The sequence below is a fragment of the Macrobrachium nipponense genome, chromosome 3, assembly GCF_015104395.2.
Source record: "Macrobrachium nipponense isolate FS-2020 chromosome 3, ASM1510439v2, whole genome shotgun sequence".
Taxonomy (NCBI): domain Eukaryota; kingdom Metazoa; phylum Arthropoda; class Malacostraca; order Decapoda; family Palaemonidae; genus Macrobrachium; species Macrobrachium nipponense.
In genome coordinates, this window is record NC_087202.1 from 112,487,451 (window position 1) to 112,514,506 (window position 27,056).

Consider the following 27,056-nt stretch of genomic DNA (forward strand, 5'->3'; position numbering starts at 1 on the left):
TAACCGATGTTTGTTGTTTGGAAGGACGAGGGGAAAAGAGAGAAAGGTCAAGAAGATGAAAGGGAGACAGACTGATGGAGTAGGCAATAAATACTTGAGTATCAACAAATTATCAACAATTTACAGATAACGATCATAGAACTGCGTCGATTACGAAGGATATAATAATCCATTAAATTGCTCTCGTGTCAAATTAATGACATCGAGGAATGGGAATTAAATAGAGCGCGAATGGAAGGTGGGATATAACCGACTAATGGCTATTTCTTTCGTAAAATGCGAGTCGTAGTTGGCGATGCATTGTAGAAGGTCACCCGGTGGGGATGGAGGCAGGAGGAAAAGTCTTACTTCACGGAACATTTCTATTAAATTATAGCTTACTCGTGGAGCAAGCCCACAAACTACTTTGTTGTTGCTGTTGTTGCTGTTCTTGTTGGGGGGGGGGGGCGGTTTAACAAACCCCTATGGGAAAAGCCTAGAAAGGTAGGATATTTATAATTGATTTATTAGAATAAAAATGTAAAAAATAAATTTAATTCTTTCTAATAAAATATAGCGTATTAAACGAGGATCTGTTTGACCGTAGATTTTAGCACGTTTTAATTTGCGTTAAGTAAGAATATGATGTTTACAGCTTACACGTGAGGGGAAAAATCTTGAACGCGTCCCGAGTAAGCTGGAGGTCGGATTGCTCCTTGTTATTATTATAATTAAAATAATTTAACCAGACCACGTGTCTATTAAAAGCGAAGGTAGTACTTACCAGGCTTGGAGTAATTACATACGCTTCATGTCAGTTACAATTATAATTACCTGTCCTATCATCAAATTACAATTACAGATACAATTACAAGGATGGAAAAAATACCAAATACAATTATAATTACTCACTTTTCATAATTCCGAATTTTAATTAGTTACAAATGCATATTGTATGCTATTTGTTGAGCAATTATGTTTCGTACAAGGCGTGATCCAACTTCCAGCTTATTCGAGGAGTGTGCTAAAATCTATTGTCAAACAGCACGTTGTTTCACCAACAAAAATTAAAATAAATACACTATATTTTATTAGAAATAATTGTTCTTTAATGATTAACATGCACATTACTTATTTATATACCTTTTTATTTTAATAAATTAATCATAAATATCCTATCATAAAATTCCTGTATCTTTAACTGAATGCAAACCACGTTTTTAAGACCTTTTTAGGCTCTTCTATAGACCTTTCCTAACCCCCAACAAGACCAACAAGACTAACATCAACAGCAAAGTAATTTGTGGGTTTACTCCTGGAGTAAGCGAAAAAAATCACATATGTGAAGCCCCGTCCACACGGTCGAACTTTGCCCGAACAGATTCTGTCGGGCAAAGTTCGACCGTGTGGACGGGGTTAGAGTAGGGCCGTACTTCTCACTCTACTATGAGATTCAGGGTCTCTGTAACACGGTTTTTTGAACTTTGCTCCTTGTCAAAGCATCGGATGTAGCTGAAAGTTGACATATGTATATTTTACAACCACACACAAATTTTGTCAGCATTATCAATAACCTAAACCCGATAGTTTTAATTTTTATAGAGTAAAAATGATCTAGCCGACGCCATGGCCAATGATTACGATCCAAGAGTCGAAAAACATTCATTACGTAAGCAAGGTAAACACACCTTTTGACGAAATGTTGCCCCACCCATCCACCAGACAGAATCTCCAACGGCTCTGAAACCCAAAGACTTTATGAATGGCGGAACGATACATATATGTGGGTGGGGTATCAGTGCTAGCGTAGTAATACTACTGTAGCAGTAGTCCCGAAACAGTATAGCAGTAATATACATGAATTAAACGTTTAGGCCAACTGCTGGGATCCTTGAGGATCATTTAGCACTTCTTACAACTACTCGAGAAATTTGTTTTTATAGACAGATGTTAAATTTTCTAATCCAACAGTGCCCATGGTAGGCTTCAGTGTTATCCTGAATTATAACGAGGCGAAAGTGGGTGGAGCCTCACGAAGTCATCATTCTGACGATAATTATTGGTGAAGGTTTAAAGCCAATATACGGTACCGGCTATTTTTTTTTCAGTAAATAGGTAGATAGCCAATAAATAAAAATTGCTTGACATTGGATATAGCAGTTATCAAATCAAGCTTATCTACTATGTTTTTGAAAATTACCAACTATTCCCTACATCTTGTCAATCTGATTGTGACCTATAAAGTAGACTGTAATTTCTTAGGAAACCTATTTTGTGAGTTAGACTAATAATCGAAATGTTTTTGTATTTATTAACATATTTTGTTGGTTTGCTCATTATGACAATTATCAATGGAGAGGTTCCAGAGTTCATAAGGTGTACTGCTTTGCTTGTATTTAAATTTGTATGTCATTGTTGCCAGAGGTTTAGCCTTCGTTACGTATAGCCAATCATCCATCGAGAAAGAGGGAAGAAATGATGTCATAAGTTACGTAACGAGTGCGTTCGAAACCTTTTCTCTGAGTAAGTTGGCCCGTCTTCAAAAAAGGTCACTTTTACATTATAAGTACCAAATTTATTCAACCTACGTAATGCAGAATACAGTCAAAATTTTTGTGTAGATATAATATGTATTCTGAATAAGCGTTATATTTATGAAATGCATAGATAAAAAGTTATTGCGAAAAAACTGTTTTACAGAGGCCCTGAATCTCATAGTAGTAATGTTTTCTTCGGAGCAAACCTCCTACCCACCAACCACCCTCCTCACTGTGTTCAATATACAAATCTGTCAAAGTACTATTTATTTGATGCAATCATACATCATTTTATGAAAAGGAGACTCAATTACAATTAAAAGTAAAGTTGCTTTATTGTTCTTGAAATTCAGTTGCAATTACTTTTACGATTACTATTAAATAGAAATAAAGAATTACAATAAGAATTACTCCCAGCTTGGTACTTACAGAGTTCAGCTCGACTTCTTACTGAGAAATTATGCTTTTCTCAGTAACAAGGGTTCAGTTCAATTCTTCATACAATGATACAAAATGATAGGCTTTCATTAAAGGAAGGAGGCTACTCCAACAAAAATTAGCAATCTAAAAGGGGCTACACTCGTGCGCTGTAAATGACTGAGGCAAAAGATAAATGAACCATAAACAGCAAGATGGATTTTCACGGTTAATTAACGCATACAGTTGACAAATCGCGTTTATTAAATATAACATGAAAAGACGAAAACGGTCTCGACTTAACTTGAAGGACTGAAAGTAATGGCACATCGTGTGTGTGTGGTGTGTGTGTAAGAGAGAGAGAGAGAGAGAGAGAGAGAGAGAGAGAGAGAGAGAGAGAGATTAAACGTATATGACAAAATAATCGCAGTACGTAGTGAAAACTTATGCAAGGGCAAGTTTACCATAAATGGCGATGGCCATGGAAAAATGATTATTATGACTTCTCAGTCTCCAAACGCGACGAAACGGGACTTGACGATGAAAACATGCAGACTTTAAATTCAAATATGACCATTTTTCACAGTGACAGGCGCACATTTCCAAGACAAATTAAGAGGCCGTGTCTAAATCAACGGAGTGAACATTCTACATCCGAGAGAAGTAAAAAAAAATTGAAAATTTTAAATTGCTTAAATGCAATACTTCCAGTAGCCACAGCCATTTTACACTAGTCGACGATGGTCTCTCGGTTGACAGTTTTTTTTTATAAGTTGTTTATCAATAGACAGAGTTCACTGACGGAATTGATTTCTGATCCTCTTTTCCTGGCACGAGCGACTCGATCCGTTGAACAGCAGCAGCGCCAGTATGCAGTGGATGCGCCTGGCTGTCGAACTTCTCGGTTCCAGAGGTCATTTATTCCTCACACCGGTGGACTGCGGAACAGCCTCCCAGAGGATCTCGTGCAGTTGGAACTTCGAAAGTTCAAGCGAGTTGCAATGCGTTACGACCTTGCTGCTATTTCCCTTGCATTTTGATATATTTTTTATCTTAATTTATTAACGTTAGCACTTAAGAATTGGACCATCTACGGATGGTCTCTTGTTTGCCAATTTTTTTTTGAAGTTTTTTCTTTCACAGTGATCTTTCACATTCGCAATTGATCCATGATCCTATTTCCCTGCCGAGAGTGATCAGATTTGCCGGCGGTCCTTCATTCCTCACACCGTTGGACTGCGGAACAGTCTTCCTGAAGATGTTGTGCAATTGGAACATCAAAAGTTCAAGCTTCGATGCAATGCATTACTACCGTAAAGCACATGTCCTTGTATTTATAATTTACTTACTTTGTTTTTATCTATATATTTGTTGGTAGGCAATTTATTAGCTCTTTTCTGATAACTGATCTCTTCATTCTGTATTTTCTATTATTTTCTGATACTTCTGTCAAATGAACACCTTATCCTTTGGAAACTTGAATTTCCAGGCAGTGGCCTTGTGGGTTTGTTCCACATGAAGAGGGTTCATCATCTGATTAATAAATAATAATAATAATAATAGTTGGGCATGTTGTCCTGAGTGGTTAAACACACCGTCTTGCTTTTTCCAAAGCTCCTTTATGTGAGTTACCTTCAGAGGCGCCTCTCTAACCTTCGTCAAGAGCAGAGACACACGAGAGAGAGTTTGAGATTTCATTACCTATGGGGTCGTGTTCACGGGCCACCTGAAGAGGATCCCGTGTCATAAGTCCTACCAAGGTCAAGACCTTGGGTCCTACAGTCCTTGTCGGCCCCTAAGAAATCTCCACTACACCTTTTGCTCCGTAGGGGGCAATGCCGTCAGTGCACCTTTTGCGGTGTACTATAGGCATTACTTAAAGTTACTTGCAGCGTCCCTTCGGGTCCTAGCTGCAACTTCGTTTATTCTACTTACTATACCTCCATTCTTATTCTTTCTTCCATCTTACTTTCTACCCTCTCCCAACTGCAAGGTTTTCCTCTCGTTACACCTTTCAAACCTTTTTTTTGTTTCCTGTCGATTTTCGCTCCAGCTCTGAATGACCTCATAGGTCCCAGCGCTTGGCTTTAGGTCTAAACTCTATATCATATTCTCCTCTACACCTTTTGGACAGGTGTCGAGTTTCCTAAGGTTCTCGGGAATGGGGGAGATCTGGGTGCCTTGGATGTGTAAGGCTTGGTCCTTAAACGATTCCATAGCACGAAACGTCTTTTGGCGTTAATTTCTTTCTCCTGAGAATGTGAAAAGTTTGCCAGGTGTCAGATCACGTGAAACATGATTTGCTAATCCTTCCATGAATGACATCATTTTGCTGAAAGGAGACGGTGGTCGTAAGTTCACATCATTAGATGATATGATGTAAGGGTTCTTTCCTAGATCGTGACTCCCAGGGGTTTTCTGGTGTCTTTATTGAGGACTAATATATCTTTGGGGGCGTCATTATCTTTATGAGATTTACAATCTTTTGTTTGTTTTGACGGTCATCCTCAAAGGTCTTGTACTAAACACGCCTTTGCAAATGTCTGTTGATAGAAGTTCACTCTCGACGTGTTTCGGAAGTCACGTAAAGCCGTTGTTCCCGTTGCTGAATAACCACTGGTTCCATGCAACGTAAAAACACCATACAAACAAACAAACAAGCAAAGGTCGATACCTACCGGTGGGGTTAAAACCCTTGGGGGTCACTATCTAGGAAAGAGCCGATGTAAGTCATAATGATTTAAGAGAAGTGCGTCCAAATCGAGGCAAAACGGGTCGTTGAATCAAAACTGCGCGACTCCCAGCGGAGACATTGCCTGATGAATTGCCAAGAGTCTTTACAACTGAAAGAGCGACCGCAGAAAGAGTTCGGCGATGTGTCGTTTGATTGATCGCTTCAGTGCGACTTCGCAAATTTTTTTTGGTGAAATCGATGTGCGTGCTTACTCTCTCTCTCTCTCTCTCTCTCTCCTCTCTCTCTCTCTGAATACTCTTTATCTTCTTTTTCTTCTTCCTCGTATCTGAATACTTTTGTTTTTTCTATCGCTGAATACTCCTTTTTTTTCTATTTCTGAATTGTTCGGGGGAATGTCGCGGCTAAGCTCATTCTCTTATTTTGAAATCAAAGTCTTACTCCGGATTAATTTTTGTGTGGTCGAAAGAGATCGTTGTTCTAATTAAGGTTGTATCACTTCCGACATAATCGCTAATTGTACTGGGGATATAATGGTATTTTGTGTGATGAAGATTCACTTTTTTGATAATCTTCTTGTTCATTGGCTCGGTAATACTACCATGCCAGTGGTGCCGCCTTTTGTTTGTCGTATTCGGGGATTTAATGACCTGGAAATAAACTCTTGTTATTGAAACGATCCAGCAAATCACGATGACTTTGATTTATATATATATATATATATATATTATATATATATATATATATATATATATAATATACACATATATATATATATACATATATATATATATATATATATACATATATCTGTATATGTATATATGTGTATTTTATTATATACATATACAGTATATATATATTATAATATATATATATATATATATGTGTGTGTGTGTGTGTGTGTGTGTGTGTGATGTGTATGTATGTAGTATGTATGTATGATGTAGGTATGTATACACAGTCGACCCCCTTATTCGCAGTTCCGGATTCGTAGACTCAACTATTCGCGGATTTTTCTATGGAGCATACTATATACACATTATCTGAGAAAAATTCGCCTATTCACTTTATTTGTCATGGAGAAATATTCACTAATTACTGTATTTTCTTATATTTTCATAACTAAATTCATTTCTTATCTAACTATTAAAATACTGAGGTATAAGCGTTTTGCGAGGGTTTTCTGGTGTTTGAACTATTTAAAAAATATTATATATATATATATATATATATATATATACACATATACATACACATATATATACACATACACACACATACATTCACACACATTCTGCGGTAGGAAAAGGAACATGGCTTTCCTTCATTTCTTGCAAAGGAAGTCACGCCCCCTACATAAGATATATAGAATTAATGTGTGTGCCTATAGTGAGCAACAATATCTCCTTCTATCTCGAGTATTACCCGATTCACTTTTTCTGTTATCCTAATTTTTTCCGTTTTAGAATTCCTGTAAATGTATTAGGCTGCTCAGTAATACACTACAGTACTGATATTTTTATTATCTATCAAGATATTTCCTTCTGTTCGCTAAGAATTAGGAATATTACCAAATGTACGTAAAATTCAGCGTCGTTTGATTCTAGTCATGGGTTTTATTATATATATATATATATATATATATATATATATATATATATGATATTATATATATATATATATATATATATATATATATATTATATTATATATATATATATATATATATATTACAAATTCCAGTGTTTATTGATACAAAATTTCTTATTGTATGCAGTGACCCCACTCGTACATTATAAGCGCAGACCCGTAGGGGGGTAGTGCTTTCAGTGCACCTAATGCGGTGCACTGTAAGTATTACTTAGGTTCTTTGCAGCGTTCCTTCGGCCCCTTGTTGCAACCCCTTTCATTCCTTATTCTGTTCCTCTGTTCATATTCTCTTTCTTCCATCTTACCCTCCACCGTCTCCTGACAATTGTTTCATAATGCAACTGTGACGGGTTCTTCCTGTTACACCTTTAAAATCTTAAGATTATCAATTTCCCTTTCAGTGCTGATTCTCGGGCATTTCATTGAGATGTTAGAGATGTGTATTTCTGGTGATAGAAGTTCACTCTCGACGTGGTTCGTAAGTCACGTAAAGCCGTTGGTCCCGTTGCTGAATAACCACGGGTTCCATGCAACTTAAAAAACCATACAAACAAACCTTTCAGCGCTGAATGACCTCATAGGTCCTAGTGCTTGGCCGTAGGCCAAAATCTTATATTCCAATTATGAGCGCAGATGAAGCCGGTTTCAGTATATTTAGCTCCCGATGATAGGACTACAAGACTCCACAAGTCGGTGATAGGAGAAGCAGCACAAAATATACCCTTTAACAAAAAGCTTAGTAGGTGGGAGTCGGCATCAACTTATACCTCTCTTGATGGTCCTGTGGGTTAAAGCGCGTCACGGTACCTCCTGAATTCTCGGTTTCCGTGGTTCGAGTTCGTGAGACGACGAATTTCTTACCAACCAAAAAATTCCCCTTCGGTTAACATAGTATATGAAAATATGTTAATTCCGAGGTAAAGCGAATTAGCTATTCAAGGACATTTGTAGCTTAATGCTTGTATATGCTTATGGTGATGTGATAAAATTAATTTCATAGTATATATATATATATATATATATATATATATATATATATATATATATATATATATATATATATATATGTGTGTGTGTGTGTGTGTGTGTGTCTGTGTCTGTGTCTGTCTGTCTGTCTGCCTCTGAGTTATTGATTTCTTGATTTGAAGTGAATAATATTAAAAGTAGAAGGAAAAAGTCTGTATGAAAGATCACTGACGGCAAACCTAGTATTAACCGGTAAAGAATTCCTGTATCAGGAAAATAACACGAAGTATCTTTACATTTACGTAACTTTCTTAATTCACTTAGCTTTGACAGTCTGACGAATTCCTAAAAAAAAAAAAAATTAATCCATGAAAAGAACGACATACAATAATATTACGAAGTACAATCTGCAAATGAACCTGCAGTTAGGGATAGTCTCGAAAACAAGGAATATAGAATAAGAATTTAAGAATTTACAGTAAGAATATTTTGCGTTCTCTTGAGGAAGTCAATTTTGGAACAATTTCCGTTCAGTGTCTGAGGAGTGCTGCCTGGAGCTCTGAGATAGAACTTACTATGAATGCTTGAATAAATAGAGACCAATTTCAGAGATGTAATGGTTCTCCTCAGTGATTCGTACAAAATTCTCAATCATTTTGACGTTGCAAGGGCCGTCGCAACACTGCTCTTTTTCTCAGCAGTGTTACGCTTGTGCTCGGTGCAAAACTTGAATTTCACAAAGAAAAGCTATTCTTCAATATTCGCTCAATGAGAAACGTTAATTTCACAATTTATGAGGGAAATTCATAGCTTATTTGAGCGCTCATCACAATCTTAAGTTCTAACGCTCACTTGTTTTCACTTTCCTTCTGTATGTCCACATTTATAAGTTATTTGCTTAATCCAATATCATTGGTTATGTGGCTGGTTTTTGGTTTATATTTAGCTGGCCATATGTCTGCTCTGGTCCTTGCCCAGATTTTGGGCAAATGGGAAATGGAGGAACCACGTAAATATCCATAAATGGTAGCAGCGATCAAAACAGAAGAGCTGTAAAGTGGATTAGATTAATTAGAAAGCAAAGTAAAATCAATGATAGCTGCTGATTACTCACTTTATGAGATAATTAACCCAGCAAGAAGCTCTACGAGAACTAAGATTCTACTGGTGTACAAAAGAAAAAAAAACTGATTCATACCGTTTCTATGCATATTTCATAAGTACGTTCTTTCACTGTTATGCTCAATTTGAAGTAACGACCCTGAATAGTTTTCGACTTGTTCCCCAAAACCTGAAATTAGTAAAAACCTGTTTTGCAGCTCCATTAAAACTAGTGAAGATGTGCCATTGATTTGTTAATCTATATTCTTTACAACCTAATACGTTTAAAGAGAAAATTTTCCTTATATACTTTATATAGCCCAAAAGCGCGTATGAAACCTTGTCGTTTGAGATAGACTACATTTTTTTCTGTTTATGAGTGGCGGGGAGTTAAGACAAGTATGATGAAAATGTTGGTAATGAAGAAGGTACAAATGAATAGAATTATTCGAAAAGTACGACACTTAATTCCTCCTCTTCTGAGGTTAATGGTTGCTCAAAGAGGCAATGGTAAGAAAAAGCTCCACATTTCTTTGCTTCGTTTTTATTATTTTTATTTTCATCAGAGGTTTTGAAGTTTTCAACCTGATATTCTTTACTTTCACCAACTCCTTTCATCACGAACTTCCCTTGAAAAATACTTCATCGTTCCCTAATGCTAAATAATGTTCCAAATAACTCCACTAACAAATGTGCCTTTTCATATTCGAATTTTCGTCTCCGTATCATTTCCTGCTGGCAAGCAAATATCGTCTTTCAACTCGTGCATCCTCCAACAGTTTTCTCCAGACTTTTTTCCGTCATATGACAGTGTTTTTGTATTTCCTATTACCGTTCATTACTTCTTTCTGATGAACACCATGGACGCTTGAATTTCTAGTAAATGGACCCTGTGGGTTTGTTCCATATGAATAGGTTTCATCTTTTTAATAATAATAATAATAATAATAATAATAATAATAATAATAATAGTTGGGAAAACTCTATCGCGAGAGTATATATAATGTTCTAAGGGGTCCACAATTATAAAAAATGTTGCGAGTTCGTGAATAATTTTAACTCTTTACAAAAAGCTTTCGAACCCTTCCCTGGGTTCATCTTCAGTCCAAATGAACAATATGGCACACCATGTACTGAGGTGAATTTAAAAATAAACAAACAAGAGGTGGTGGTTTCATGGTTTCACTCAGTCATCTGCTCCTAAACAAGATGTGGGAATAGGGGTTGTGAGTAGCTATAACAGTTGTAGTAGTAGTAGCTGTACTGTCCTGGTGGCGGTGGTGGCGTCGATTATTGATGACCATGATGCAATAATAGCGTGAGGCATAGATGGCGCAATGCTCTCATCTTTACTCCCCTGTTTTTTTTTTTTCTTTTTTTTCTTTTTTTTCTTTTTTTCGTAGCTTCTGTTCTTACTCCGATACACGCTGAGCTCTGTGGCGTGATGGATTGATGTTCGATTACTTTCGTAACGAAAACAAGACGTAATTCAGCAACGTTGCTGTATTCTTCGCCGAAGGAACGAGAGTTATTCCTTTTGTGATTGAGAGAGAGAGAGAGAGCGATTGAGAGACGAGAGAGAGAGAGAGGAAGTAGAGAAGAAGAGAGAGAGAGAGCGCGCATGGCGAGTGAATGGATGAATAAGTTATCTGGCGTTATAACTGCAGTGTGTGGCGATGACGTCACAATGCTTCAGGGATAATCTTGATTTATAAAGGACTTGTTTTACAGAACTGGATGAAAAGGTGCCAGATTCTCGATAAAGTTACACATATATAAATAATATATATATATATATATATATATATATATATTATATATATATATATATATATATATATATATATATATATATATAAATGTGTATGTGTGCGTGTGCGTGTGTGTGTGTAAAGGTAATGCCAAGGAGGAAAATGGAAAGACGAGAAAGATCTTGGCATATCTCGTCTTTTCATTTTTCTCCGTGGCATTACCTTTGCTTATACATAGCATCACGTTTTATATATTTCGTGATAAAGTTTTTTATATATCTATATATATATATATATATATATATATATATATATATATATATATATATATATATATAATATATATATATATATATATATATTATATATATATATATATATATCTATATAGATATATATATATATATAATGTATATATATATATATATATATCTATATATATATATATATATATGTATATATATATATATATATATATATATATATATATATATATATCTATATCTATATCTATATCTATATCTATATCTATATCTATATCATACTTATCTATATCTATATATCATATATAATATATATATATATATATATATATATATATATATTAAAAAGTGGCCAATCGGGACCACAACTTTGACGGCCGTGAAATAAAGATCTCAGAAAACACTCGTTACTATAATTTACGAATTATGTGAGCAGATTTTACCTATTGATGACGATAGCAGGATTGTGGAAGATGTTAATGTTACAACCCTCGTAGTAATGGTCCTTAATGGCTGATCACGGAGGACGTCGCAGAGTTCCGCAGCAATCAATCAGGATTCACACCAAGCACTCTTTATTTGTGAAAATATACTCAGAGCAGCATGAATCTTGAAGTGGAGAAATCCACAGTTGTGTACGGGTACATATATATAGAGAGAGATTTACAGAGAGCTTTCGGGATTTTGTTCGGTTCCTCTTTTCGTAGTCACTCTTATCCATCTCGAGCAAAGAGGAAAATTGTTTCATATGCTCAATATCAGTGACAACGGAAGCTGCTGAAACAGTAGTCTGAATCTGTAAGACTTTAAAGGCGATGGAGTGCCTCGAGGCTTATAAATCCTAGGCGGAGGTGCAGGGGCAGCTATGTAGTGTGCTGGAGACTCGAAGCCAATGAACGGTAGGAAAAATGATACAAAAATCAAACCATCGAGAGGTTTGTTTGAGCACACGACCGATGAATGGAAACATTATTCACAACTTGGAAGCTGACAGTACTGTTGTTGGACAGTAATGGAGATGAGATCTGTTAAGAAATTGCTCGGCATAGATGGAAAACCCTGAAGGAACAGATGTAGTTCCAGAGGGTGTGGTTTATTATTAACTTATTGACATTCATCTGAGGAATATTAAACACAACCTTGGTTGACTTTTAACTGAGGAAAAGTAAACACGACCTTGGTTGACTTTCAACTGAGGAAAAGTAAACACAACCTTGGTTAACTTTCAACTGAGGAAAACTAAGCACAACCTTGGTTGACTTTTAACTGAAGAAAACTAAACACAACCTTTGTCGACTCTCAACTGAGGAAAAGTAAACACAAACTTGGTTGATTTTCAACTGAAGAAAACTAAACACAACCTTGGTTGACTTTCAACTGAGGAAAAGTAAACACAACCTTGGTTGACTCTCACACTGAGGAGAACTAAACACAACCTTGGTTGACTTTCAACTTAGGAAAAAGAACTAAAACAACAACCTTTGGTTGACTTTCAACTGAGGAAAAGTCACACAACCTTGTTGATTTTCACCTGAGGAGGAAAACTAAACACAACCTTGTTGACTTTCAACTGAGAAAACTAAAAACACAACCGGTGGTTTCGACTTTCAACTGAAAAAGAAAAGTAAACACGGATACCTGTTGACTCTCAACTGAGGAGAACTAAAACACGGACCTTGGTGACTTTCAACTGAAGAAAAGAAAAGGTAAACGCTACTTGGTTGACTCCCTCAAACTGAGAGAAAACTAAAAGAACACAACCTTGTTTGTTTTGACTTTCAAACTGAAGAAAAGTAAACACTACCTTGGTTGACCTCTCAACTGAGAAAAAGAAACGGAAAAGGGTAAACACAACCTTGGTTGACTTTCAACTGAGGAAAACTAAACACAACCTTTGTTGACTTTCAACTGAAGAAAAGTAAACACTACCTTGGTTGACTCTCAACTGAGGAGAACTAAACACAACCTTGGTTGACTGTCAACTGAGGAAAACTAAACACAACCTTGGTCGACTTTCAACTGAGGAAAACTAAACACAACCTTGGTCGACTTTCAACTGAGGAAAACTAAACACAACCTTGGTCGACTCTCAACTGAGGAAAAGTAAACACAACCTTGGTTGACTCTCAACTGAGGAGAACTAAACACAACCTTGGTTGACTCTCAACTGAGGAAAAGTAAACACAACCTTGGTTGACTTTCAACTGAGGAAAAGTAAACACAACCTTGGTCGACTTTCAACTGAGGAAAAGTAAACACAACCTTGGTCGACTTTCAACTGAGGAAAACTAAACACAACCTTGGTTGACTTTCAACTGAGGAAAAGTAAACACAACCTTTTATTGACTCTCAACTGAGGAGAACTAAACACAACCTTGGTTGACTCTCAACTGAGGAAAAGTAAAACACAAACCCCTTGGGTCGACCTTTCTCAACTGAAGGAAAAGTAAACACAACCTTGGTTGACTTTCAACTGGAAAAGGAAAAGTAAACACAAACCTTGGTTCGACTTTCAACTGAGGAAAAGTAACACAACCTGGTTGAAAACTTTCACCTAAGGAAAACTAAACACAACCTTGGTTGACCCTTTCAACTGAGGAAAACTAAACACAACCTTGGTTGACCCTCAACTGAGGAAAACTAAACACAACCTTGGTTGATTTTCAACTAAAGAAAAGTAAACACAACCTTGGTTGACTCTCAACTGAGGAAAAGTAAACTAACCTTGGTTGACTCTCAACTGAGGAAAACTAAACACAACCTTGGTCGACTTTCAACTGAGGAAAACTAAACACAACCTTGGTCGACTTTCAACTGAGGAAAACTAAACACAACCTTGGTCGACTTTCAACTGAGGAAACTAAACACACCTGGTTCGACTTTCAACTGAGGAAACTTAAACACAACTTGGTCGACTTTCCAACTGAGAACTAAACACAACCTTGGTCGACTTTCAAAACTGAGGAAACTAAACCAACTTGGTCGCTTTCAACTTAGGAAAACTAAAACACAACCTTGGTTGATTTTCAACTAAAGGAAAAACTAAAACAACCTTTGGTTGATTTTCAACTGAAAGAAAACGGTCGTTTCAAACCTTGAGGAAAACTCACTGAGGCAAGAACTAAACACTTTGGGGTTTGATTTTCAACTAAGGAAAAGTAAACGCACCTTTGTTGCTTTTCAACTGAGGAAAAGTAACACACCTTGGTTGACTCCCTCAACTGCCCGGAGGAAAACTAAACACACCACCTTGGTTGATTTTCAACTAAAGAAAAGAAAACCTAACACAACCTTGGTTGACTCAACGAGGAAAACTAAACACAACTTTGTTGACTTTCCAACTGAAAAAAGTAAAACAACCTACTTGTTGAAAAACTCTCAACTGAGGATAACTAAACACAACCTTTGGGTTCGCCCTTATTCAACTGAGGAAAAACTTAAACAACAAACCTTTGTCCGGGAAAACTTTCAACTGCGGAAAACTAACACAACCTTGGTTGATTTTCCAACTTAAAGGAAAGTAAACACAACCTTGGTTGACTTTCAAACTGAGGAAAACACGCACAACCTTGGTTGAACTCTCAACTGAGGAAAAGTAAACGCAACTTTGGTTGACTTTCAACTGTAGGAAAAGTAAAAAACCACAACCTTGGTCGCAACTTTTCAACTGAGGAAAAGTAAACACAACCTTGGTTTGAACTTTCAACTGAGGAAAACTAAACACAACCTTTGGTTCGACCTTTGTCAACTGAGGAAAAGTAAACACCAAACCTTGGTTGACTACTTTCAACTGAGGCAAAAGTAACACAACCTTGGTAGACTTTCAACTGAGGAAAAGTTTAAACAAAAACCTTGGTCGGAAAAAAGTTTCAAACAGAGGAAAAGTAAACACAAAACCTTGGCTTGGAACTTTCAACTGAGGGAAAAACTAAACAACAAACCTTTGGGTCGAACTTTCAACTGAGGGAAAAGTAAACACAACCTTGGTTCGGACTTTCAACTGATGGAAAAGTAAAACACCAACCTCGGTTGAATTTCAAGGAGGAAAACTTTAACAACACAACCTTGCGACTTTAACTGGAGGAAAAGTAAACACCCCCAACAACCTTGGTTGACTTTCAACTGAAGGAAAAAACTAACTAAACACCACCCTTGGTTCGGACTTTCAAACTGAGGAAAAAGTAAACACAAACCATTGGTTGACTTTCAACTGAGGAAAACTAAAACTCAATCCTTGGGTTGACTTTCAACTGAGGAAAACTAAACACAAACCGTTGGTTGAAACTTTCAACTGAGGAAAACCTAAAACAGAAACCTGGTTGGACTTTCAACCTTGGAGGGAAAAACTAAACACAACCTTGGTTGACTTTCAAACTGAGGAAAAGTAAACAACAACCTTGGTTCGACTTTTCCAATTTTTTGAAGGAAAAGTAAACAAAACCTTGGTTGACTTTCAACTGGGGAAAAAACTTTAAACACAACCATTGGGTTGACTTTCAACTGAGGAAAACTAAACACAACCGTTGGTTGACTTTTCAACTGAGGGAAAAACTAAAACACAACCATTGGTTGATTTTCTAAACTGAGGAAAACTAAACAAAACCTTTGTCGTGACTTTCAACTGAAGGAAAACTAAACACAACCTTGGGGTTGACTTTCAACTGAGGAAAACTAAACAAAACCTTTTTGTCGAACTTTTCAACTGAGGAAAACTAAACCAAAACCAACCTTTGGGTTGACTTTCAACTGAGGAAAAGAGAAAACTAAAACACAACCTTGGTTGGACTTTTCAACTGAGGAAAAGTAAACACAAACTTGGTTGACTCTCAACTGAGGAAAAGTAAACAAAACCTTCCTCAACCTTTGTTTGAGAGAAGGGAATCAGGAATGTGATCCTGGTTAATCGTCTGCTTGCCTTCCCAGATGAGGGAAAAGATGCGCATTTCTCCTACCTCGGTGGAGGAATGATTTGATTAAGGAGTGGCACTCTTGCAAAGGATGCACACGAAGCATCAAGCTAGTTTTAAAAACCATCCTGATGTAATCGTCAAGATCTGTGGTTCTCCACCCGGGCGGCCTCCCCACCTAGTGGGGCGTCAGCAATTTCCAGGCGAGGCGTGACCCCTATGAAAAAGAGAAAAAAATATCTAATTATATTCATTATTCTCAAAACAAGAGTGAGGAACTAACATTCAGAAGTTTGTGAAAAAATGCAAAAGTATCGTCTTGTGACGTTAGTTTTTTTATCGTATACTATTCTGGTTAGACTCGTTGGGCTTGCCATGTTTGTATTTCCTCGTTGGGCGAGTTGGTTGCGTGCTCGCCTACTGACTTGGTAGCGAGTGTTCGCGCCCCGCTCTCCCAGCGTGGAATCAGAGGAATTCATTTCTGGTCATTAGAAATTAATTTCTCGATATAGCGTGGTTCGGATCCCACAATAAGCTGCAGGTCCCTTTGCTGAGTAACCAGTTGTCTCCTAGCCACGTCAAAATATCTAATCCTTCAGGCCTGCCCTAGGTGAGCTTTTAATCCGCTCAGTGGTCTGGTTAAACTAAGATATACTTAACCATGTTTTTGTAATTATTTACCTCCGCCCCCATCCCTCCAAACCTTCTCTCTCTCTCTCTCTCTCTCTCTCTCTCTCTCTCTCTCTCTCTCTCTCATTTTTTTAATCTGGGCGGGAATTTTAATCATAGATGCAAGAGGGGCGTGGAGGGAAGGACCAACTCTTGGAGGGGGCGTGGTCACAAAAAGGTTAAGAACCACTGGCGAAGGTGGATGCTAAGGTGGATAATTCCATAAGGAGAAACTGCAGTGTCTCCTTTGTGTATTAGAGGATTAAGTCCTAATTTATTTCTATGGCTCAGTTGAGGCACAATGACAAATAGTCCTGAGTTCAATGACCATCTGAACGTGATGACCCATTCCCTGTAGGAGGGTAGTGCTGACAGTGCACCTCACGTGGGGCACCGTAGGCATTACTGAAGGGTCAGTGCAGCCACCTCTCATTTCTTTTACTCATATTCTACTGTTCATATTCTTTCTTCCATGTGACTTTCGACCCTCTCCAAAAATTGTTTCATTGTGCAACTGCTTTGAGGTTTTCCCCTGTTACAGCTTTCGAACCTTCGTAATGAATGTCAATTTCCCTTCCAGCGCTGAATGACCTCAAAGTCTCAGCTCTTGGCCTTTGGCCTAATTCCATATTCTATTCCAGTGGTTCTCAACTAGGGGACCGTCAGCAATTTCCAGGCGAGGCATGAGTCCTAGAAAAAGTAAAAATTCTCTAATTATATTAATAATTCTCTTAACAAGATTGAGGAACTAATATTCAGAAGTTTATGAAATATGTAAAAGTATCGCCTTACAACGTTAGTTTCCTATAGTCTACTATTCTAGGTAGACTTGTTGGGCTTACTATGTTGTAATTATTTGCCTCCGTCCCCAGCCCACCAAACCCCTACTCTTCCCCCCCCCCCCTCCCTTTAAATCATTTTCCTTTAAATCTGGGCGGGAACTTGAGTCATAGATGCAAGGGGGCCGTGAAAGAAAGGACCCACTCTCAGAGGGGGCGTGGTCATAAAAAGGTCAAGAACCACTCTTCTATTCTGTTTTATGATGACCCATTGGGATAAACTTAACTTTTATTATTGGACAGGAAGAGCGTATCCTCAACTCCGTTACTTCGACCATCAACACGGTTCTATTTGTGGTAAAGAGATTGGATGCTATACCCTTAAACCTTCTTGAGTATTCGCGTAAGGAAACTACTGTTTTTGGGTGCAGGTCCACAATAATATAGCATGTGAATATATGGTCTTTCATGGTATTAATTGCTTTCGAACCTTGTACTAGGTTCATCTCCAGTCAAGTCAAGTACAAGGTTCGAAAGCTTTTAATATCCATGATAGACCATATACTCACATGCCATATTATTGTGAACCTGCAACCATTGTCTTCATTTTTGACACGGAAAACTGCCCACTACTGTTTTTGGTATGTGCTATGTGTAAGTCCCCTTTTTACACAAAGGCAGTGTCATTTCCCCGGTAGATGGCATACCAGTGGAATCTCCTGCGAGAAACCTAATTGCCGAGGTGATCAGGAGCTTCAAGACTTATCTTTCACGAAAGATATGGGATGGAATGACATACTCATTTCCCCCTTGCATTTGGACAAGAAAATTGGCCAAGCAACAGGTGCTCGGAGGTCATTCTTCCGTCTTGTCGCTTTATTTTAGAGAAAGTTTTTACAGCTTAATTGTAGCGGCTCTCAAACATGTGAGCTGGATAATGCAATTCCTTACATATTTTTTTAATGTTCTTCTCTATATAAATGTCTTGTATTCTCTGCAGTGTTCTCTACCTTGATAACGAACAACAGTACATTATAAAAAAAATAAATAGTGAATTTTATCCTCCTCATATTTTGGATTCAAACTTAAGTCAAACTTAAGTAAAGGTGTCAGGATGTGAAATCAAAGTTGAAAATATTTTTTGCAGATATCATCTCTTCAGAGGACAACGTGTAAAGTTGTTCGTTTTTTTTCTCTCTCTCTTTTGTTCGTCCTATTACCCTGACCAAATTTCGAACCTGCACCTTGTTTTTATGGTGGATATTCCAACCCTAAAACGTATGGGTTCGAAACCTGTTCAGAATGAGAACACTTATACTGTAATCGGGAATTCCCTTTGATTTTAAGTTATTCTTAAGGCATAAGTAAATTCCGAATTAATGGGTGTATGTGTATATATATATATATATATATATATATATATATATATATATATATATATATATATACATAAATATATATATATAAATATATATATAGTATATATATATATATATATATATATATATATATATATATATATTATGCATATGTAAAATCCATATGGAATTCACTTTTACCTGGAGAATAAATCGTAATTAATTAAAGGGAATTTTACGCTTTAGCGCTACTACCCGGAACAGGATTCGAGCCTGTACCTTTTGGGATTGAACTATCCAACTCAAAAATAAATAAATAAATAAATAAATTTTAAAATGTAGGTCCGAATTCTGGTCTGGGTGGTTGAACGAATCCTATACAGATTTGTTGCTACGATGTTCTGTGAGGAGACTACATTCATGTAAAACATTTTCATTTCCTTTGTTTAGAATCTTTTCATATATATATATATATATATATATATATATATATATATATATATATATATATATATATATACATATATATATATATATATAGATTATATATATATATACATACATATATATATATATATACATATATATATATATAAATATATATATATATATATATATATATATATATATATATATCTCACAATCTTGACAGGATCAAGCAAAAAAGAGTACAGAATTCGTTCAGTTTATTGTCAAAGAAAAGACAACTGACTTCCGCTGGGTAAATTTAAGTAGAAGTGTCCTCATACGTTTTACAAATGTTTGTCAATGAATCAGCCAAATAGCAAATAATTCTTCATTAATAGAAAAAAATAAATCTTAATGATAGTCGGGTTAGATGTTGGACGGAAATTGAGCCATTCTTCAGGTGAAGAACCCCAATTTTGGATGAGAGCACAACTCTTACGTTGGTACAAAGGAATCTGACGCGTGTCTTGAATTGCTTCTGTAGAATAAATTTCGGGAATTCTACACAAGACAACTGATTTTTAAAGTGCAGATCCTTCAGTTTGAACTAATCAGTCCCCCACTGGCCTCTTTTGAGGAACTCGATACTTGAAGTATTGATGTAAATAAAAAATTCGATTACAATTTTATAAGAATACTGGGAAGGAGGGAGGTGTGGAGTTGAAGATCAAAGAAGTTTGTGAGTGAGAGAGGCACTAGTGAAGGGGTCACTTGATAAAGCGAGACCATCGCGTTGTATGAGAACAGAATCCTCAAGACCCACTTGGAGATGGGGAAAGGGGCAGATGTAGCGCCATCAGCAACAACTGTAAAGCAGATCGAGATATAACTAGCAATGTACTACTTGCTGATGAAGTTAGGTCAACAAACGTGTGACATATTCCTTAGCGGGACCATACTAGTACTATAGTAGATTCATATCAATCGTGCATCTGATTCTAGGCCAGTCCCTTACGACGCTCCTGATTGGCTGTTGATAAGCCAATCACAAGACTGGAAACTCTCTTGAGAGTTAACATAGGCAGGATGTATGTTCCACCTCTTCTTTTCCCTCAGGAGAGATGGAACATATGTTTCACCTATGTGAACTCTCTCGAGAGACTGAGAGTTTCCAGCCCTGTGATTGGCTTATCAACAGCAAATTAGGAACATCTTAAGGGACTGGCTCATGCATCAGATGCACGACTGATGTGAATCTACTATAGGAGAAGAATGACTTTTGAGAATAGTGAGAATATATCACCCGTAGATCATGATTTTTGGAGACCATGTTGGCCAAGTTTTATACCTTTAGAAACTTGACTTTTGTAAGCCATTTATTTCATTTTTGTAGTCCATTTACTTATGATGAATGAGAAAAGTTACAGAAAAGGTGATATTTATACCAAGAAGTCCATCCACAGGTAAGCCAATTTAGGTCACTCCCGCTTATAACTTTCCTTTAATGCTCTTAAGTGTTGGTTGAATGAAAATTTTGTCAATGACATCTGAATCCCATGCGCCCTTTGAGATGTTCATTACCTGCCTCTCTTTAATCAAGCCCGATTCCATCATTTGACTCTTGTACTGGCAGTTGCTGCAATAAATTATACTTGACAAATTCCAGTTTATTCTGTGGTTATGTGCAAATATATGGTTGAAAAGAGCCGAGTTCTGTTGTCCATACCTAACTATCACGTATAATTAAACAGACGGGTAATGAACATCTCAAAGGGCGCATGGGATTCAGATGTCATTGACAAAGTTTTCATTCAACCAACACTTAGGAGGATTAAAGGAAGATTATCAGCGGGAGTGACCTAAATTGGCTTACTTGTGGATGGATCTCTTGGTATAAATGCCACCTTTTCTGTAATAACTTTTCTCATTCATCTACCTGAAGAGGGAGACAGCAGTCTCTGAAATGTAGTATTTTCTCTCTATATTTTGGCGTTATATATATATACGTATATTTATATATATATATATATATATATATATATATATATATATATATATATATATATATATAAATATATATATATATATATATTGATACAGGGCACATGTAAACACTCCAGGTAGCATATTCAGAGGAAGACGGACGGAAGCCACACATCACTAGGCTGTCTTTTTTTATTTTGCCAACGTTTCGTAATTATGTACAGAAAATGAATATACTATTCTGCGGGGACTTGCTAAGCAAGTTTATTGCCTTTCGCTACGTTCCCTAAAATATTAAAATAATAATAAATTATGATATTAATAGTAGTGATAGCGTTTAGTTTACCCTGCTGAAGATGTTTTAATGCAGTTAAAATGTATTGAGCGCATTCAGCCGTTATCACTACGCCGTACTAAAGGCAGATTCCTTGAACTGATTCAGTTCGTTGTTGCATTTTATCGTCCGCGTGAATTATTCGTTCTTCACCAGAGATTCCATTCATAAAACGTGGAATGTCTCCCGTGACGCACAATCGTAGTACAATAAGATGACCCCATTCCTTAGGTACTCTGCTACTGCGTATGTTATTTACGCAGCAGATACAAGTGAATAAGTACGCTCTGGGCCAATTGAAATGTTTCTCTTTTTATATTTATTTGACTCAACCATTTTACAGTTGATTTGTTTAAAAGAACTTTGTACTTCATAATTCACTTATCCGTTGTGTTAGCATGTAGATGTTTAATCTCTAATAAGTTACTAGTAGTTTACGCATTACTTAAAATTAAATTCTTTTGTGAATTCATTAGCTGTTTAGAAGTTTAGTGCTCACTAAGTAGTTAATTTAGTTACTTTTCAAGTTATCTGTGTCATCATCAGCTGAAATAACTTGCCATCTTTTAAAGTAAGAGCCAGTTGTGTATTTGTCAATAGTTTCAAAAAAATAAGTTGATGATTAAGACATGTTGATAACAAATAACACTTGCTGTAGTAGAATTAACTTGCATAGTCTCGTTTTTTTGCCAAGAACTAAGAACTTGCATAATAGTTGACGTCTGCTTTGATGTGTATTGACCACTAATAAGACACTCTTTGCTGAAAGGTACAATACTCTCGCGTGTATATCTCTTCTATTTATTTGTTGACGTTTGTCTTACGTTTTTACAGGAATCCGCAGAAAACGAGGTACGGGGATGTTGGTAAGCCAGCTTCAGTTCTTCAGATATTTGCTGGCTTATGAGATTCGTCTTTGGCAGGGCTGTTTATACGCTTAAAGATCGTTACTAACCAGCCTATGAGACTCCTGTTGATATCTCTCTCTCTCTCTCTCTCTCTCTCTCTCTCTCTCTCTCTCTCTCTCTCAGTCAGTGTTCTCAGCCCCCTGCCTCTTATTCCCTTCCCTTATCAGTAGCCTTTAGACTTGAGTCATTCCATACCCCAGATCATCTGCTCTACGCAGTCTGATATACCCTCTTAGAAATCCATTCCCTTTCCTGTTTTTTGTACAAAACACTTCCTTTTCCCTCTTTTGCATCTTGGTCTGTGATTCCTGATCCCTGATTCCTTTTTTAGCTACCTCCTGGCCTGAGTATGAGACTGAAATCCATTTAATGCCCTCTTGTTATGGATGATGTGCAGAATACGTTCCATTAACGTCATGCTCCTGATGTTGCTGCCTCTACTAATCATCATTTTGGCGCTGATTTTTTCTCGCTTTCAGGATGCTGTAAATAATAAGGACATTTATATTTCAAGTGTGCATCTGTGTCATTTGTAAGCATCAGGTGAACCTCTAATCTGGAAAGCTACTCTTGAAAGGGATCGTTGGAGACTGCAACTTCTGACATGGGAAGAATTTTGGGGAAAAAAGCTAACACTGTAGAAAAACTCCTAATCATCTGTTGTCTTTATTCTTAGAGAACTCATCATTTTTGGGTATCAAACAAAAACCTCTTTCAGTTTTCTTCTGAAGATTGAAAAAGAAACCCACAAAATCACTGTGTATAACGTGTTTACTTATAAGTATTTACATTTTATTTTACCCGACACTCGAGTACTTTCAGGCCCTATCTGTGGCCTTTTTCAAGAGATGTGTAGGTTGTCAGCCTGGGTCAAAGCCCAGCAGTCTTCTGGAACTTCTTGTTGAGCCATCATTTATATGATGGCTGTTCTTGACCCAGCAGTCTTCTGGCTGGCCTTGTCCCAGGCTGACAACCTACACATATCTTGAAAATGGGCCACAGATAGGGCCTGAAAGTATTCGAGTGTTGAGTAAAATAAAATTGAAATACTTATAATTAAACACGTTATACACATTGATTTTGTGGGTTTCTTTTTCATTCTTGAGTATGTTTAACATCGTGCAATGCATTTACTTACTCAACGAAGAATGTCAAAAAATAAAGGACAATAATTACTGACGAACTCGGGCGAACAAAATCATTACTTAGCCCTGGGATAGTTCTTTGTCATGCGGAATGAAAGGAAGATTTGTCTTTCTCTTCTTATTAAAGATGAGATGACTTCTTTTGTCTTTTTCATTTTTTTTCTTTTTTCATTTTAATAAACTTCATTGTTATGACGCCCCGAAGTCTATTTTGACTGTTCGAAAATGAATTTTCTTGCTGGCTGTAGATATTATCTGAGATGCATTATTGTTTGAGTATTAGTGATTTGAAGAAATTTTATTGTACTTTTACACTAAACCAGTCACTCTCCCTCCAATATATTTTTCTCACACTGAGTCATATATATATATATATATATATATATATATATATATATATATATATATATATATATATATATATATATATATATATATATATATGACTCAGTGTGTGAAAAATATATTGGAGGGAGAGTGACTGGTTTAGTGTAAAAGTACAATAAAATTTCTTCAAATCACTAATACTATATATATATATATATATATATATATATATATATATATATATTTCTATATATATATACTATATATATATATATATTATACATATACATATACATAATTACAGATTGCACAGTTTACGGCAGTCCTCGTTATAATCCCCTCTCATAGTACATAGGCTCATCATTAATAATTCATTTTAGCTCTCATCATACATTCATTAAAAGTAAGAACTCGGTGAAGGCCAGAAAGCCAGGTGGGAGAACGGTCAAGCATAGTATAATGGTGAGTATTGAAGGGACGGAGTAATTCAGTCCCTCCGTGAGAGGCGCTTTGCAGCCGCCTTAACGATCAAAGTAGAGGAATTTTTAGAGGAACTCGTCCCATACTTTTGCTTCTCAAGCCTCTCACCTGGCTCCGGGGGAGGATGGGGAAGCAGGGGGGTGGGAGGGGTCTATTTTCCATTTTCTTTTTTTTTTTCAGTTTTCTACCTAATACCAATTAAATACCAATTAAATGATCGTGGATAGTATGGTTGATGCGAAAGTTTAAGGATAGCTTAGTTTAGTCAGACCACTAAGCTGATTAACAGCTCTCCTAGGGCTGGTCCGAAGGATTAGATATTTTAACGTGGCTGGAAACCAATTGGTTACTTAGCAACGGAATCCGAACCACATTATATCAAGAAATGAATTTCGAATCGCCAGGAACAAATTCCTCTGATTCCACGTTTGGCAGAGCGGGGAATCGAACTCAGGAGGTTGCTATATAGACCTTGGGTTGATGTGTCCTGGTGATAAGGTTATAGAGTCGTCATGCATGTACTGGGAGCCTGTCCTGTTTGTTCTTGAAATATCTGGCCTCACGTCCCTTTCAGTCACCTCCCTCCGATGATAGCTGCCATTTTTATAAAATTTGGAAGTTATCCCATCTGATATAGGATTGTTGTAGTTAATTCAAGAAGCCCCCATAATAATGTTAGTTCATTTAGTGAACTTGGCAGTTTTGTGCCTTAGGTCACCATATAGGGATTATTCATAAATTTTGATGCTGTTGATACCCGGACCTTACCTATCTGCCAATCTAAGTCTTCATAAAACATTGCTGAAAATTTCTTGCTCTTTGTCCTTGCTTTATTTACACAGTATTTCTTGTAAAGTATTTTATACATTTTAATTTCTAGTCCTTTTTTTCCTCCGAAGTACATACACTACTGAAGATTTTCAATGGCAAAGTGGAGAAGTTCTTAAATACCATGAAATTATTAACAAAGATAAAAATAATCAAAAGCCAAGTAACAATATACCAAAAAAGTTTCCGAAAAATTGTAATGTCATTCAGTAACTATACCAAGTATTTTTTAATCTGCAAAAATGTTGACCTGGTCATTAAAAGGGGGTTCACATTATAATTACTTTTTTTTCTGTAGAAGGGAACATTTAACTGAATGCATTGTTCAATCTAAGCACTTGGGAAGAAACGCGGATGGCAATTTTTTGAGAGATACGCAGACCCTCTTTGGTTTCATCAGTCTCTCATGTCTGGCTGTCTTCCACCGGACTGATCACCAGTGCAGTGGCAGTACTACAGAGTAAATTCCTATTAGTTCTTTGGTTTCAGCAGCGCACTGAAGATTCAGTTCCCCTCTCGAGGGATAGAGAGAGACAATTCTCCTCCCCTCTTTTGTGGGGGGTTGAGATTCCTGTTATTTCTTAGCTTCTTGTCAGGAAAAATCCGGAGTTTTACGTCCCCTTTTGGATCGAGACTTCAGAGAATCTTTTAGAGTTCTTCCCTTTTGTCTGGGATTAAACCTAATTATTTCATTCTCCCCGTTTGCGGGCGAGTATTGCACGATCTCTCTCTCTCTCTCTCTCTCTCTCTCTCTCTCTCTCTCTCTCTCTCTCTCTCTCTCTCTCTCTCTCTCTCTCTCTCTTAAAGGGAAGATGCTCTTTTTCTGCCCTTGCAGGGTAAGACACGAACCCAATTTTGAGGTTTATTCGAGTGGACAATCGTAGATTTATCTCTGGTTTCTAGTAATTGCCAGACGCCTACCCTCGTTCTTTGGTCATTTAGGAGATTTTGGGTCCGTAATAAAGAGATATGAAGTGCAATGACGGCCTGAAGAAGCTGTATGTTTAGAGAGGTCAACTCTTGCCCTTCTTTCTCCGATATTTATGTTGAGAAACGTTCTAGTTTGAATGAATGAGGCCAGTTGCCTCAGAATGAGCAAGTAGTCTTTATTGCTTAGCATGTCTTAAGAATGTTTTCATTCGTGTATATGCATCGTTTTGATATAATATACTATTCAAATGATTTTGGATTGTATATGAATAATTCTCTCTCCCAAAAGTTAGACTATGCCAGGTAACCTGTAGCTTATGGTTGAAGCTGGCCGAAGTTGCACATTTTGTTCTATTTTTCTTTCGATCTGGTAAGCAATTTGTTGACCAGGAAAAATTTCGTTAAGTGATTTCTCCACGTAATATTATAAAGCGTTTTGTTCAACACTTGGAGACCGGTCTTACCCAGCGTTCTTGTTCCTGTTGAGACGACGCCAAACGTCCCCGTAGTGGGGTAGTGCCATCAGTGCACCTCATTCGGTGCAATGTAGTAGGCATTACTTAAGGTTCTGTGCAGCGTCCCTTCGGCCCCTATGTACAACTACTTTCATTCCTTTTACAGTACCTCCGTTCATATTCTCT

At 36.9% G+C, this 27,056-nt stretch overlaps 1 protein-coding gene across 15 annotated transcripts in view; it reads left to right on the forward strand.

Moving 5' to 3' along the window:
* LOC135221971 (cyclin-dependent kinase 14-like) overlaps positions 1 to 27,056 on the forward strand; it is a 237,740-nt gene that overhangs the window by 101,787 nt on the left and 108,897 nt on the right. For 6 of the 15 annotated variants that reach the window (XM_064260040.1, XM_064260041.1, XM_064260043.1 and 3 more), the window contains exon 4: positions 22,632 to 22,649. The exons of 7 other annotated variants lie outside the window; for them this stretch is intronic. In XM_064260040.1, the coding sequence (XP_064116110.1) occupies positions 22,632 to 22,649 (18 nt within the window). Of the gene's footprint in view, positions 1 to 22,631; positions 22,664 to 27,056 lie in introns of all 15 variants that reach the window. 2 more of the 15 variants (XM_064260054.1, XM_064260053.1) reach the window with 1 other exon arrangement.